The 17,498-nt window shown below is 30.8% G+C and overlaps 1 protein-coding gene across 1 annotated transcript in view; it reads left to right on the forward strand.

Moving 5' to 3' along the window:
• The window catches only part of LOC133185087 (fibropellin-1-like), a 44,542-nt gene that overhangs the window by 14,691 nt on the left and 12,353 nt on the right, over nt 1–17,498 (forward strand). Inside the window, exons 9-18 of the mRNA XM_061320144.1 lie at nt 777–887; nt 3,010–3,120; nt 5,159–5,269; nt 9,252–9,362; nt 10,905–11,015; nt 11,848–11,958; nt 12,557–12,667; nt 13,600–13,710; nt 15,628–15,738; nt 16,084–16,194. Coding sequence (XP_061176128.1) covers nt 777–887; nt 3,010–3,120; nt 5,159–5,269; nt 9,252–9,362; nt 10,905–11,015; nt 11,848–11,958; nt 12,557–12,667; nt 13,600–13,710; nt 15,628–15,738; nt 16,084–16,194 — 1,110 coding nt within the window. The remainder of the gene's footprint in view (nt 1–776; nt 888–3,009; nt 3,121–5,158; nt 5,270–9,251; nt 9,363–10,904; nt 11,016–11,847; nt 11,959–12,556; nt 12,668–13,599; nt 13,711–15,627; nt 15,739–16,083; nt 16,195–17,498) is intronic.

The following is a 17,498-nucleotide window of genomic DNA, read 5'->3' on the forward strand; positions in this document are numbered from 1 at the left end:
TTGACAGTTTATATCAGACGTAATACAGAGAACATAAAAGATCCAAAAGTTTTCAGAGATGATTGTATTGTCTACAGAGAGAAATAAAAATAGTCAGAAGTGCTATTTTTCTAGAATAAGTATCTAAGTATCTAACATATGCCAAATTCCTGATCATGATTATATTACATTAACAATATTATGAATAAGCCAATTGTCTTATCATTATTATAATAAAATAAAATGTATACATTATTCTGATTATGGATACAAACTTTCAATAGAAAAATCAGAGAATAAGTCGTAAAGCTTAACTTAAATGAAATTCTCAGTATGACTCTCATTTCAAAAAAATATATTTTTCTTCTTATTAAAGGATACATAACACAAACAAAAATCTGATGCCTGGATTGAAATATATTTTGAATAGAATTGGCATAAATAATAAATAATAAATCCCTAAAATATATAGAGATCGTAAGTTTTCTTTGGTGCTAAAATATGCGAATTTGTTTTGGTTTCGATATAAACTATACAAAATTTTGCACATAATTTTAACATTGTGAAAAAATCTTACAAAATTCTCCCACTTTACACGGCAAACATTATTCAGGGTACCTATTTGAATATAAATCTATGAGAAATATTGCCGATTTCTGAAAAAAAAAGTTTGTTTATGTTATTTATCCTTATGCATGATTTTAAATACTTCTACTTCAGAACTTTTTAATGAGGAATATCTTTGTCGTTCAGACGTCTGTGGCTTCTGCATTTAAATATTATCATTCTTATCCTAGATATCGATGATTGTGCTAACAATCCCTGTGTTAATGGCGTCTGCACTGATCGTACAAACGGGTATACTTGTGTCTGTTCAGCGGGGTATACAGGACAACATTGTGAAACAGGTAAATAAAGTTATTTTAAAATGTATATAAATCTTTGAATTAAGTGTCCTCTGCACCCCATGATATGTGATGTATTAAAAATAAAACTTTTACTTTCGGTTTCGTATTGTGCTTGCACTGCCAATTTGCCTTATACAGCCTTTGAATTTATACAGACTCTTGCAAAAGCTAATGATGAAGATTTTTTTTTTACCACAAATGTACTATGTGATACTATATGGTTAAGAGCGACACTTTATCTTATAGAATCTATAGAGGGTGTGACCTAGAAAAAGCAGAGCAGACCTTTGAGTTTTTGAGGCAAAATAATGTTCTTTTGAAAGAAAGCTTCTATTTATTTATTTACCATACTTATCGATCCAAGAATGATTAAATAAAAAAGTTATGAAGGTATTTATTTTGCATACTGAATTATGCGTTTCTTTGGAACTATTCTCAACATGTATTCAAAATATTGATGAAAACTGTGCATTTTAAGATTTTCTCATTGACTTCCGTCCAGTTTAATGATTTTTTTTTTTATAAAGAGTATTATGACGAATTTGGTACCCCACCAGTGTTTTGAGTCCAATGTTAAAGAAACTTAGCCCTCCAAAGGAAACAGATATTGTCGAATTTGAAAATTATTGTAACTTTATATTAATATGATTTCATATTTTAATTTATTTCATTAATGTTTTTTCAATACTTTTAGAAGTCTTCCTAAATTTTCAACTTCAGGTTTTAGATAAAATTTCTTCTTTTAATTTTCATAACTTTTATAAATTCCTAGATACAATGAATTAAAGGGGGCGTCAGGGGTTATCATTGCGCAATACATCGCGCAGCATCGTAAAATAAAGCGTATTTAACTCTTTTAAAGCAACAATTTTTACATAATTATAAAAATTAACAAAATTAAGAAATCTAAGATTAAAAATCTATTTACGTTTTTAAATAATTGATTCTTTTTTTAACAATTTTTCAAATGATGGGTAGATAGACGTCGTCATAGTCTGTTTTTGGCGTTATGAATAACCGAAATTCTTTAAGAGGGGTCATTAATTATGTCATAAAATAAAAATTATAAAATAGATGCTCTTGAAATTTTAAACATAGGAAATTGAGAATCTCGTAATCATTTTTTATAATTTTTTGAAATAAATTTGTGATATATGTCATGTTTTGTAGTACTCCATAAAAACAGGAAAATATCACGAATTTTTACATTTTGAGATTCCCCCTTTAACCAGACTGCAGAATTTTGTGTTTTTTGCCTAAAATGTACAATATAGTATTACTCATCAAATAATATAATTTGAGCAAAAAGTCTATAGTAGTATTTTTATAATTTGCTCTATAGTGCGAAAAAATAGTATTTTCCTATATAATCCTATAGTATATTTACCTGTATTTTGAGATGGTCCCTAAAAATAAGTAGATTTTCACTAAACTTGGCATGTATACTGAAGTCAATGTAAGGTACATATGTTATAAAATTAAAAAGTTTCTCTATAGTAGTTTTCACACAATAAAACCCTAGTCGGCTCCATAAATTAAGTTGTTGTTGCTGTCGCATTGTAAACTTACTAATATATAATAAAAATGAAATATGGTGTGCTTTTTATCAGAACTTGGTGGAAAGAACTCTTAATATACATATAAATAAAAGATTTAAAACTAGTGTAAATAATAATTTAATACAAGTATTCCGAAATTAATATCAAAAGATACTTGAGTTTTTTTTTTATATTGACAGTATATAATTATGTAGTTTTCGGAGATGACGTCTTCTAACAATCCGTCCGAATATCCATTTGTATAAATCGCGACCCATTGTTAGCAGGCTTTTTTAAATTCATATGAAGCAATTGAATTCATATATATTCAAAAACTTCTACACAGAAAAAAGCAGTCTCTTGTTGTAAACTTTAATTCAAAATTAAATAAATCGAAGACATTTTATCATTTAACAATATTCATTTTCATTCCTACGAATGCTAATCCATGACTCCTGATCTTACCTCTAATGTTTTTAGAGGTCCTAGATGGAAAACCTTCTTGTTGCCATGACAAAGTTTCTAGTTTCTAGTACCTCTTTGTAATGAGGAAATGCTTTTAACTCCGATCACTCTTTTCTTAGATATCGATGATTGTGCGAACAATCCCTGTATTCATGGTGCCTGCACTGATCTTACAAACGGGTATATTTGTGTCTGTCTAGCCGGGTATACAGGACGACAATGTCAAACAGGTAATATGAAATAAATCTTTATTTTCAAATACAATACAATTTTGAATTAAATATATGTAATATTTCCCCTGAATACATTTGAAAAGAGTAAGAGCATAGTAAATTCATACGGATCATTATAGAATTAAGTATGCCATACATCAATTTAACTGAATATTTCTGCCTACTGTCAAAAGGTTGCTTGCTATGATTGACTGCTTACAGTGAAAGTGTCTGTTACTTTTTGCATATTTTGATACAGAAAAATCTCCCAGATAGGATAATTCTCCTCTCAGCAAAACTTTTGGTGATTCTTTTAAAAAATTGCATAAAAGAAGAATTGAAGCTCAGATGGAAGGGAGATACAGAATATTAGTCTAAATATAGTTCTGTGGTCTCGGAAGGCTCTAGCTACAAATGTACATGACGAATAAAAGAATTGGAAGTATGCATTCATGGGAGTAACAATATATTCACTCAGATATAAATACAATTCAGTTACGTTTTCTACGTCACAAAGGCATGGTCGTCAGTACAGGTTTGCAAAACTATGCTCCCTACTATTTTTAAAGATCAACAGATATAAAATGTCCAATATTACCACCATATGTGTTTTTAAAAATGTATATTTCTCGTTATATATTATATTATTTACATTGCTGCTATTTCAACAATTTTGAAAGATTAACTTTATTGTCTTTCCGACCCCCGGAGCCTCTGTATTAAACTTTTAACATTAATCCTAGATATCAATGAGTGTGTAATCAATCCTTGTGTTAACGGTGTCTGCACTGATAATACTTGTGTCTGCCCAGCGGGTTATACAGGACAAAATTGCGAAACTGGTAAAATTAAGTAAATCGGAATTTTAAAATATAACAGACATCCGAATTAAGCATTTTTACTGTTTCCTCGAAGAAGTGGGAAACAAAATAAGGGCATGGTTCCTATATAGTTATTTTACTTTTACATTATTTTTTAGCTGCATATGGTGTTTATATTTCCATCTTACGGAATACCCAAGGGCATGCTCTGATTATGATCAATTTTTAAACTAAGGCAGGATATTGAGAGATAAGTTGATGTTACAGGGATTTCAACAACCTCGTTTAAAGTTAGAATTTCGGAAAATCTATGTTTGTTATGATGACCTTGGTAGAAAATGTAACTATCATTTGGTCGTATTTTAATAGACATTATTTCATATCGATCGTTAGAGTTTTTTTTTAATTTCTTTTACTATTCTGTGTACCTGATGAATACCTAGTGCTCACGACGGGTGTAACTGGAAGACAGGAATACTTACATTTCCTAGACACCTGGTCCCAGGATCATGAAACAGACTTAGACTTAAGTCAAAATTTCAATCATCTATAAAATGTTTAAAACTTGTTAAATGAAACTCTTTATTTGCATATGACAGCAGATTGATGATTGATTTTCAACTGCCTAACTTCTAAATAATTTCAGGACCAAATATTTTTTTTTTTGTCTTAAACATAAGATGCTTCACGTTTCCTGATCTCACTATGAGACTTTACTAGGTTCCGTGTTTTATGCCCTTTTTTACATATTTGTATCGTTTTTAGTTTTTTGTGCTCGATCACTGTTCGTTATCTCCACGTTTGTCAGAATACTTCTACATACTATCAAACGATGATTTCTTTTCTGTTAAAGTTTTTTGTTTGTTTATTTTTTGACTACTGACAGTGATCTCGTCTGTTACCTTTAAATACTAAAATAGAGAAAAGCAATCTCAGCAGATAGGCGTATTTTTCCATTTAGCCAAATTAAAGAGATTCCAAACATTGCAAATAAAAAAAATATTAAACCCCCCGATGTCAGGGGAAAAATATAAAAAATGAAAATAAAGTCTAAAATACTTTATTACATTTACTATTAAGTTTTCAACATTTTTTTTCTATAAAAGGCATACCGGTATTGTCCTTTACGCCGTGGTTTTCAATTCTTTTAATTTCAGTACTTTTTAAATGGGAAAGCAGTTGTCATTTTGATATCGTTAACTGTGCATTTTCAGGTTATTTTATTTTCATCCTAGATATCGATGAATGTGCTAGCAATCCCTGTAATTATGGTGTCTGCACTGATCATACAAACGGGTATACCTGTGCCTGCCAAGCGGGTTATACAGGACAACAATGTGGAACAGGTAAAATGAAAGGGAATGATGTTTTAGAATACGTAAGTGCATTCCCTGGATACGTAGGAAAACACGAAACGAGATGGTTTAAAATATTGATCACCATCAATAAAAATTAAATAATGCTATGCATAAAGTTTGCAGATATTTATACCTGCTACCAAATGCTGATATCTTTCATTGGTTACTTACAGTACTTGCATTCTTTAGAAGTGAAAAAGCAGATGGGAGATAAACGTATTTCCTCTTTTTAAACAAATATTAAAGTGATTCTAAAAAATTGCCAAAAAATGATAAAATCTTAGATGTAATACAAATATTTGAAATTGGAAATGATATCTAAATGCAGTTTTAAATGCTCATAAACCACGGGTACATATTTCTAAAAACAATGCAAGAGAATGTGGGTATGTGTGTGTTCATATATATTTTTCAGGAAAGAGTTCAATTAAGGTCAAGATCTAGTAAATGAGTTTAGACTGTCTTTTTGGTGCTAGATCCATTATGACGTCATAATTGATTTAAACTTAGTTTTTCCCATACTTTACGGCTATTATAGAATTATGTAGAAAATGAAACATTTTCATGGAATTCAATTTGAAATCATGTCAAAATTAACCCCGATACCTATATACAAATTAATATCATTTTAAAGAAGACGTCAAGAAGATAAGAAAAACTGTTTTCTGAGAGACTGTAGGCAATATTGATGCATTTTCTTTTTCTGAGGAGGAAAAAACTCCCATATTTATACCTGACTTCCTTCATTTTTCATTGAAAATAACAGTTTAAAGTCTCTTTTATCGTCGAGTTTACCTAAAAAATTATGCCCCGATATACCTAATTTCGCCAAGCTATATTTGTAAAGGATCATTGAAAGAACTTGTTTCTCAAATCTGAGAAGTCTGAAGGCGCCTTTCATTTACTAGATCTTGACCTTAAAACAGGTTTTGTGCATAAAAAGGAGTGTTCATTCCGTAGGTTTCACATATTGGCAAAACTATATTCCTGATTATATTCAAAGTCTCCATATAATACATCTTAGTACTCGTTTGAAGTCGATACAATGACTTTGTCAGCAAATAGAACCTATTATTAAGTCAAATGCTGACTGACGTTTTTCATACTAATTGTTAGGCCATCATTTACACACTGAATTGTCGACGGATTTTTCCGTTTTTCCCGATCATGGAGCACACGGCGAGTGTGACCTGTCGGCAGTGGATGATCACTCTTCTATGGCACCTGATCCAACCTCTAATGTTTTGGAGGTCAGTGTTTGCTCCCGATCTGTAATTTTTAAATGGACTTTGAGCTTCAATACTGTTCGTTATCTCAATATTTCATTTTAATGAGGTTGGATCCAGATATTTAAAGTCTTAAGAATTTTTTAATCAAGAATATTTTTAGTATCTACACACAAAGCTTAATTTAAAATGAAAGCAAAAATGGGGGTCAATATGCTTTTTTTGGCGCTATGTTACATTTAATATGACCTTTATACACTTAAATTGTGTCTTAATCATAAATCACATCTTCGAAGTTTTCCCTCTATTTTTTTTTTTATCCAAATAAATCATGGGACAAAATACAAATGTATACTTTCCTTCTATTTTAAATTTTAAATTGCTTAGCATAATGAATTATTTGACCTTTTTTGCAATCACATAATGTCATGTTTTTGGCATCAAAAATCTAAAAAGCATGAAAATTATTTTAAGGTCTTAAACTTTTGCTAAATTTAAGGATATTGGTCAAATATATGTTAGATATTCAGACAAAAAAAATCAGGGATCTATGGTGTAATTTTTTTTTTATATTAATAAAAGAAGTGTTAATTTTATGTTTAAATTGGCTTATTTTTTTCCTGGACAGAATATATTTACTATATTTGTCACAATATGATGATAGAATTCATAAAAATCAATTTAATAGATACATGTATGTCCGAACCAGCATAAAACATTGCACTGCACAAAATAGCTCTGTGTGGAAATAGCATGGGAAAATAGGAAAATAAAATGAACAGTACCGGAAATACTTCAAAATGGAAAAATTTATCATTTTCTTCTTCTTCTAAAAAAAAAAAAAAAAAAAAAAAAAAAAAAAAACCCTGCCGCCACAAAATAAGGTTCCTGGATTTATCCTATTTGTGTGGATTTTTATTGCTTTTTTTAATTGAATATAGTTTAATTTGCATTATAAAATCCAAATTGAATGTAAGAACTTAAATATGATACAGAATTTTAGAAATAAAGGTCTAGACAAAAATCTGCTCAAAAGCTCAGGATCTTTAAGATGAGAACTTTGGCAGCGGTGAGTTTGAACTGTTGAACTGTTTATTCTGTCAGCTAAGTTTTTTCGTTATTTTTTAAGTTTTTACTTCATTACGTTTTAAATTTTTATTTGTACTAGATAATGTACTTGACATATTTAAGTTTCCGAATGAATGCATTTATTCCCGACTATGGGAATCCAGACCTTTAAATAATGTGTTATCATGGATGACCAGCTCTGTATGTGTGTTTGAAGTAGAGGTGTACATTATCGCGTATTGAGACATTCCTGCAGCGGTGGAAGAAATCCCACGTACTAAACGTTGGCAGCTAGAGAGACGCACGAACTCTGGACAGTTTTGCAACGGTAGTTACATGAACTCTAACCAACAATTGTTTGTGTAAGAACAGTACTGTAAAGTCTTATGTCAACCCCTTTGGTCTCGCCATTCCGTGCTTCTTATTTTGATTGAACACATTTAAACAAAAATCTTCAGATTATTTGCACATGGCAATAAAACATTTGTCGAGTCGGATATAACGATATTTTAGTCGGTGTATTAATACTTTTGTTATAATTTTTTGTGTATTATTTTTTATTTTTTTTTTTTTTTTATTCGTACGAGTGTTGAAGGTGTGCGTGTTGTGTGTGCATGTGTGCAGATGTTCTTTGCATTTTGTTAGCACTGTGATAAACTTGTTTGCACATACTCTTTTTCCCCTATTCAAAGCTTTGGTTGCAGCGAGGGAATATATTTCCATGCCTTTATTACATAAATAAACAATTTGTCATCACATAAACTACGTGGTTGAATTTGTTCTTGATTCAATTTTTCAGAAGGAAAAAAAAGAGAAAATCATAATAACCCATACCTCTGAAATTATTTAAGCCCATTTAACTTGATTGTGTGATCTATTTTTTTTTTTTTTTTTTTTTTTTTTTTGCTAATGTCATCCGTCTTGAGGGAAGACTTTATAGTCATTCTACTAGTTCTTCTTCCCAAAATTTTGTGCACACAATTTCTCAGTAAGAAATTTTGAAAATTCACTTCCGATGCCGAAGTTGTGGACATGAAATTATGTCCGCGCAAGATCTAAAGAACGGCTAAATATATGAACTGGAGACTTGATGGAGATGCTAGAACATGACTTATAGGTAAAAAGAATGGCTTTGGTGCGTTATCAATACTTCCGGTCGATACCGGAAGCGAATATAAATTGTGTTTATTATATTTTATATTTCAATACTTTTCTAAGATATTCATTTGGTTAACAGATACTTTTATTAGAATGTTAAATATATAATTGCCTTCTTAATTGATTAATCCATACTCTAGGAATTCGTCATTTTTCACTTTGAAGCGATGGTCTTAACAAAATGGTTCGCGTTTTGGGTTTCCTCGGGGTGTACCCGGGTTTAATGGAAAGTCAATTTTTTCATTCTTTTAATTCAAATTTAAGAGTTTATCTTAAAAATGATGTCTGGGAGTTACTTTTCGTTCAAAATTTGTTATATTTTCATAATATGCAATTTTTATTATATTTTATGTATGAAGGATATAGCGAAAATGCTCAACGTAATACATGTTAAGAATGAGAAATCACCTTTTCTGATGACAGAGAAGGGACAGAAAATGCCATGGCAACAAGATATATAGTTTCTAGTATGTTTTGTAATGAGGAAAAGCATTAATCTCCTAACATTCTTAATTTAGATATCGATAATTGTGCGAACAATCCCTGTATTCATGGTGCCTGCACTGATCTTACAAATGGGTATATTTGTGTCTGTCAAGCCGGGTATACAGGACAACAATGTGAAACAGGTAACATGAAATGAAACTTTCATTTTCAAATACAATAAAATTTCGAATTAAATATATGTTTCTTGAATACCTTTGAAAAGAGTAAGATGATAGAATTGAATATTTCTGCCCATTGTTTAAAGGTTGCTTGCTATGACTGACTGATTACGGTGGAAGGGTCTATTACTTTTTACATGTATTGATAGAGAAAGTTCTCCCAGATAAGTTTATTCTCCTCTCTGGCAAACTTTTGGTGATTCTTAAAATTACATAAAAGAAAAATTAAAGCTCGGGTGTCAGGGAGATATTGAAAATTAGTCTAAATATAGTTCTGTGTTTCGTCAGGCTCCAACTAGAGACGTATAATCCGAATGCGAAGTATTGGATATATGGGAGTATCAATATATTCACTCAGATATAAATACAATTCAGTTACGTTTTCTACGTTACACAGGCATGGTCGTCCAGTAAATTGTACAGGTTTGCAAAACTATTCTCCCTACTGATTTTAAAGATCTTTAGATAATAGGTCTTCCTGAAAGTTTTCTTTCCCAAAAATATTCATGTAATAGACATCACTTCAGGTGCCTCGAAATAAACGATTATTTTTTTTAAACTAATCTGAAAATCGAATTGAAATAAATTTCCCATAAAAAAGATCGTATTGCATTTAGAATATGGTAAATATTTGTAAACCAACTATCTTATTATCTTATTAATATATGGATAATTTTTTAATCGGTGTAATTTTTTATATAGAAAAGAAATGAAAATATCATGGTTGAGCGGTTGTGAGTAGAAACAGCTTTGCTATTTTGAGACATTAATATAAATATCAAGATTTTGGAAAAAATAAACTTATGTCAATATGGTTTATTTAATCTTTTTACCTTATAGCAAGAGTATTTTCAGCCACTCTTCGTGAGATGGATAAATAATGAGAGTTTGCCTCATTCTTAGTATTTTCATAGTGAAAAATGCATTTAATTTACACTGTGAAAAAATATCTCCATTCAAAAAACTCATTTTTAAACAATGGATAAATTTCTTTCCCTGTTCAAAATGTAATAAATGTATTAACCCATTGAGGAAATAATCTTTTTTAACCTTTTTTATTTCTATTAAATTCTCAATATTTTTTTTTCACTAAAAAAAGCATATTCCCCATTATCCCAATAATTTTCAATACTTTTAATTCAAGTACTTTTCAAATGAGGAAGGCAGTTGTTGCGACCGCGTAAACTTTGCATTTTCAAATTATTTTGATTCTCATTTATTTCACTGTTTAAAATATAAGAAATTTATAGAGCCATTGTCTTATTATCCTAATACCGAATTATTTTCTTCATCGATACACTTCTTCATAAGGAAAATCAGAGAAAATAGTCTATTCTTTTTTTTATTTCCTTTAAAATTCTAAAATTTCTTTTACTACAAAAAGCATATCGCCAATTCCATCACGGATTTGAATACTTTGAATTTAAGCACATTTAAATGAGGAAGTCAAATGTCGTTCTGACCTCGAAAACTTTTCATTTTCACATTATATTCTTCTTATCTTAGATATCGATGATTGTGCTAGCAACCCCTGTGTTAATGGTGTCTGCACTGATCGTACCAACGGGTATACTTGTGCGTGTCATGTGGGTTACACAGGAGAACAATGTACAACAGGTAAAATGAGAGAGAACAATGTTAAAGAATACATAAGTGCATGTTTTATTTTTCCAGGATACGTAGGAAAACATATAACGAGATGGTATATTAATATTGATCACCATTAAATGAAATATTTTTATGCCTAAATTTTACAGCATACTTTTTCCTGCTACTAAATGCTGGTTTCTTTCATTGGTTACTTAACAGAATATGGCCCGTTACTTTTTTGCATTCTTTGAAGTGAATAAAATACAGAAAAATGTATCTTCTCCTTTTTAACCAATATTAAAATCATTCTAAAAATTGAAGAAAGAAAAGAAAAGAAAATTTATAGAACCTCAAATGTAATTAATTGGAAATGAATCCTAAATACAGTTTTGCTATTTCCTAAACCACAGGTACATACTATTAAAAACAATGTGAGGGAATTGAGCCATGTGTGTTATTAAATTAAATATTCATTCAGGAACGAGTACAATTAAAACAGGTTTTGCGCTTCAGTAAGGCGTGTTCGTCTAGTAGGTTTCACATACTGTAAAAATCACATATTTTCGTGAGGTTAAATTTTTGCGTTTTGAGAATGAATATTTTTTTGTGGATTTGAATTTGTGATTGAAAAAGTGTTGAGTTGTTAGGCAATTTACATGTTATATTTCGTGGAGGATATAAATTCTTGGTCTCTTCATACCACGAAAACAACGAACTTAAACTCCAGCTTAAGAGAATAACCCAAACTTCTGAAATTATTTATGCATATTTACCATTATGTCGTGATTTATAAAATTTTTATCTCTCGTACTTTTTTGTAACTAGGAAATGCATTAAACTCCCATCATTCTTATCTTAGATATCGATGATTGTGCGAACAATCCATGTGTTAATGGTGCCTGCACTGATCTTACAAATGGGTATATTTGTGTCTGTCAAGCCGGGTATACAGGGCAACAATGTGAAACAGGTAAAATATAATAAAACTTTATTTTCAAAGACAATAAAGCTTCGAATGAAATATATGTTAATATTTCCCTGAATACGTTCGAAAAACGTGAGACATAGTGAATTCATACCAATCAGTATTGAATTTAGTATTTAATATACTAGTATCTGTTTAATTGGATATTTCTTCCAATTGTTAAAACGTTCCTTGCTATGACTGAATACGTACAATTATATGGTCCGTTACTTTAAATAGTAAATTATACTTTATTGTGTTCTCCTAAGCTCTAACTACATGATAAAAAAGAATGCGAAGAATGCATTTTGGGGAGTACGAGGGCTGTTTAGGAATTATTGAGACATTCATATTTCCTCCATAAGGGAGAGAGAGAGAGCAATTCATGACTAATTTATGAAAATTCGACAACATTTTGTCCAAAACAAAATAACCAAATATGTAGTTTTTGAAGATCAAGTCATTCTTTTACTACAAAAAAGCATATCGCCAATTCCATCACGGATTTGAATACTTTGAATTTAAGCACATTTAAATGAGGAAGTCAAATGTCGTTCTGACCTCGAAAACTTTTCATTTTCACATTATATTCTTCTTATCTTAGATATCGATGATTGTGCTAGCAACCCCTGTGTTAATGGTGTCTGCACTGATCGTACCAACGGGTATACTTGTGCGTGTCATGTGGGTTACACAGGAGAACAATGTACAACAGGTAAAATGAGAGAACGATGTTTTAGAATACATGTAACATTCCATTTAAGTGCATGTTCCCTGGATACGTAGGAAAACACGAAATGGGATGGTATATTAATGTTGATCAGCATTTAACATTTTTATCCGTAAATTTTACAACATATTTTATCTGCTACCGATTGATTACATCTTATTTCTCTCACTGGTTACTTACAATGTTATAATCCGTTACTTTTTTGCATACTTTGAAAGCGGAAGAAAAGTTGGCAAATAATTGTACCACCCTCCCCAAATTAAATGGTTCTTGAAATTGCAAAAAGGGGGTGGGAGAATAAAATTAATAAAAAATAAGATGTAATGAAGAAATTTGACATTGGAAATGATATCTCTATACAGTTTTGTTTCCTCATTAAACCACAAGTACATATTACTACAAAACAATGCGAGAAAAGGAGGATATGTTTGTTAATATATATTCATTCAGAAACTAGTACAGCTAAAACAGGTTTTGTGGTTCAAAATGTCCGGTAGGTTCCCACATTGGCAAAACTGTATTCCCTACTTATTTTCGAGGTTTTAATACATCGAAGTTATTTTTTTTTCATAAAACATATTTATATATCAATTTATGTGCCTTGAAATTAGTGATAAATTTCCAGCGAAAGTTATTATTTTTACTATCTCTGTACTTCACATCGTAAAATTAAGCTCAATTAAGGATCATATTACATTAAAATACAATAAATTAACAATCTGCCATGATCTTTCACAATATGAATGATTTTGTTCATAAATTTTTCATTTTTCAGAGAGAGAGAGAGAGAGAGAGAGGGATTACCCAAACTTCTGAAATTATATACGCATTCTTTTCATTATATCTTGATTTATAAAATTTTCATTTCTAGTACTTTTTTAAGAAAATGCATTAAACTACTATCATTGTAATTTTAGATATCGATGATTGTGCCAACAATCCCTGTGTTAATGGTGCCTGCACTGATCTTACAAACGGGTATATTTGTGTCTGTCTAGCCGGGTATACAGGACAGCAATGTGACACAGGTAAAATAGAATGAAATTTTATTTTGAAAATATAATAAATTTTCAAATTAGAAATATCTTAAAATTTCCCTGAATACGTTTGAAAAGAGAAAGAGCATGGTAATCTCATATTAACCGGAATTGAATTATCTTATACATCAATTAAATTTTACATGTCTACCTACTGCCGAAAGAATGCTTGCTATGAATTACTTCTTTTAATTATATGGTATTACTTTTTGCATATTTCGATAAAATCGGCAGATAAGTGAGTTTTTCTTCTTATCAAAGTTATTCTATTCTAAACATTGTATTGAATGAAAATTAAATCTCAGATGTTAAAAAGAAATACGAATTACTTTAAATGCAGTTTTGTGATCTCTTAAGCTCTAGGTACATGATGAAATGCTAGGTGTGCATATTTTTGAGTAATTACGTATTCAGTCAGGTGTAAATACTATTAAGTCAGGTTTTGTATGTCACAGGTTTTGTACGTCACAAAAGCATGGTCGTCGACTAAGTTTCAAAGTTTCAAAAGTTTTTTTTTTCGCAAATTATGTTCTCTACTGATTTTCAAGGTCTCTGGATAATACGTCTTCTTGAAAATCTACTTTACCAAGCATATTCATGTAATGGACGTATCAAATCACGCGCCTCGAAATATTTCCCTCTACCTGATGAATACGAAGGATTCACGAGAGGTGTGACATGTCGACAGGGGATGCTTACTCCACCTCAGCACCTGATCCCGCCCCTGTAATTTCTTTCCGGGAATCTGTGATTTATACCATTTTTCATTGATTTGAATTGTGTTTAAGTTTTTTGTGATCGATCACTATTTTTCATCACTTTTTTATGCATCAGAATATTTCCGTCTACTAACAAATGCTGATTTTTATTTTTGACTATTTGCTTTGATTTTCTCTCTGACCATTTGAATACAGATGTAAAGTAAAAGATCTTAGCAGATAAGATTTCCTATTTGCCAAATATAGTGATTCTGGAAATTACAAATAAAAAAATAAATAATACCCCCGATGTTAGGATTTAAAAAGAATTTAAAAGTAAGTATGAATACAGTTTTATGATATCGTAAGAGACAGGTACATGTGGAAACATGGCAGTATGTTGGAATGTGGATATAGGTGTTAACATATATTCGATCAAGTATGAGTAATATTCAAAACAAGTAACTGTAAGTTTCACATATTCACAAAACTGAGTTCCCTGCTGATATCCAAACTCTTTAGTTAATTACTCTTTCTGAAATTCTTGTTCACCAAACATTTTCATAAAATGGACCTATCACTTCAAACGCATCGAAACAAGTGATGATATTTTGGAGAAAGTTAATAGTTTCTTAGAAGAGTTGAAATCCTCGGATGTTTTTAGACGTCTGTATTTGTGTTGCTCCGAATTTATATATTGTTCCAATTGACTATTGAAATTTATTACTGTTCGTTATCCCCATATTTAATCATAGCAACAATATGTAGAGATTTTTTGCAGCTTGTGTCGGGATAAAATTTATTTACTGTCGCTACCTCATAACAAAACGGTTTTCGTGAGAGAAATGAAAATTGAGAGTTTACCTCACTTTTTATATCTTTCACTATAAAAAAAATATCACCTTTAAAAAATATTTTTATTCAATGCATAAATTCCTTTCAATGTTTATAATGTAATAAATGTATAAAAACCATTGTCTTATTCTCATATTTTCTTCATCTATTTACTTCTTCATAAGGAAAACAGGAAATAATACTTACCTTTTTATAAGTATTAAATTCTCGTTATTTCTTTCTCGACAAATGCCTATTCCCCTTTACACCTTGTTTTTCAATACTTTTAATTTAAATACCTTTATAAGTAAGGAAGCCAGTTGTCGTTCTGAATTCATAAATTCTGCATTTTCGAATTATTTTGTTCTAATCCTAGATATCGATGACTGTGCGAACAATCTCTGTGTCAATGGTGTCTGCACTGATCGTACAAACGGGTATACTTGCGTCTGTCAAGCGGGTTATACAGGACAACATTGTGAAACAGGTAAAATGCGAGAGAACGATGTTATAGAATACAATGTAAAATACCAATAAAACAATTTTATTGTTTCCGGGGTACTTAGGAATGACACAACGGGATGGTATATTGATATTCGTCAGCATTAAATCAGGTCGTTATACATAACTTTTTCTGCATTACCTTTTTGCATTCTCTCCTGTTTTTAACCAAAATCAAAGTGAATCTAAAACGTTGCAAGAAAGAGAGAGAGAAAAGAATTGAAAAAAAAATAAAAACCCTTGCCTTTATACAGTGATTTAAAAAAAAAAATTATGTCTAGTACGTTTTGTGATTTGGAAATGCATTAAAATCCTTTCATTCTAATCTTAGATATCGATGATTGTGCGAACAATCCCTGTGTTAATGGTGCTTGCACTGATCTTACAAATGGGTATATTTGTGTCTGTCAAGCGGGTTATACAGGACAACATTGTGAAACAGGTAACATGAAATAAAATTTTATTTTAAAATACAATAAGCATTCTATTAAATACTAGTATATATTCTCCTAAATACGTTAGAGAAGAGTAAGAGCATAGTTAATTCTTATCGTTCAGTACTGAATGAGACCGTGTAAACCGAGGTCCCGTTTCGCAGTAGGAGCTGGCACGAAAAAGATCCCTCACAGCTCAAAAACCGTAAGTGCCGAGTATAGGACAAAATTTGCAGCTCTCCACCGGTGAGTGGTGGCGTCTCAATATGCGTGAATTTTCGCGAAGGTACGTTAAACAAACAAACTAACTTAATGAAGTTTTTTGATGTGTTAGGCGCTAGCTGCATAGTGAAAAAAATGCTCAGAAAGTATTTTTGAGAGTACGAGGGCTGTTTGCGAGTACGAGGAATTATTGAGACATTTACTTTTCCTGTTAAAAGAGACAAAGAGACAATTTCATTAAAATTCGCCACTATTTCCAAGAACAAATGAAACAAATGTGCACAATTTCTAGTTAATAGTATCATTAGATAAATCCCGTTGAAATTATAAATTTTCATTTGACCAATGATCTGGAGCAGTCGGCAGAGATTATCGCTATGTCGTTTTTATGACACGTCAGCAGTAGATTTTTTTCTCATATTGAAACGATCGGAAAGCATTTACTCTTCCTTTTCTGACATGACTTAAACACATTGAGAAATTAAATGTTGTCCTTTAATCTGTACAGGTTTGCCCTCCAACGCACACAAAATTTATGCATGCCTGCAGCTTCATTTTGCCGTCGAAATCAGATTTCTATTCCATGATGGATATCTTTTTATGATCTCCCTTTTTCTTATCGATATTCTATCAAAATTGCAAATGATGAAGCCAGAATAAAAATGGAAAAATTATATACATGTAATTTTCCCCATGTACTATGGGTCCACCAGAACTTAGTACGTAGTGCTTCCTTTCATTATCCGATTTCGTAACTGCGCCGGGTACCCCTACTATTGACTTAGCAATATACTATAGAAAAAAAGATATTTCTCAGATGTTAAGGAGAAATAGGAAGTTAAACTATTAAAGTAACTATATATTTATTCAGGTATAGATACTATTAAATTTTGTTCTACACGTCACAAAGGTATTGTCGTCCAGTAGGAGTCAGAGATCGTCGAAATATGTTCCCTACTGAATTTTTAAGGTCTCTTGATGATAAGTCTTCAGGACAATTTTCTTTACCAAAAGTGTTCATGTAAAGGACGTGTCATGTACAGTGATTTAAATTGCTTCCATTTCAAACTCTTTTCAAAGAGGAAGTTCG

The sequence above is a fragment of the Saccostrea echinata genome, unplaced genomic scaffold (genome assembly GCF_033153115.1).
Source record: "Saccostrea echinata isolate AGI-Se365-2 ecotype Australia unplaced genomic scaffold, CSIRO_AGI_Sech_v1 ptg000012l, whole genome shotgun sequence".
Lineage (NCBI taxonomy): Eukaryota > Metazoa > Mollusca > Bivalvia > Ostreida > Ostreidae > Saccostrea > Saccostrea echinata.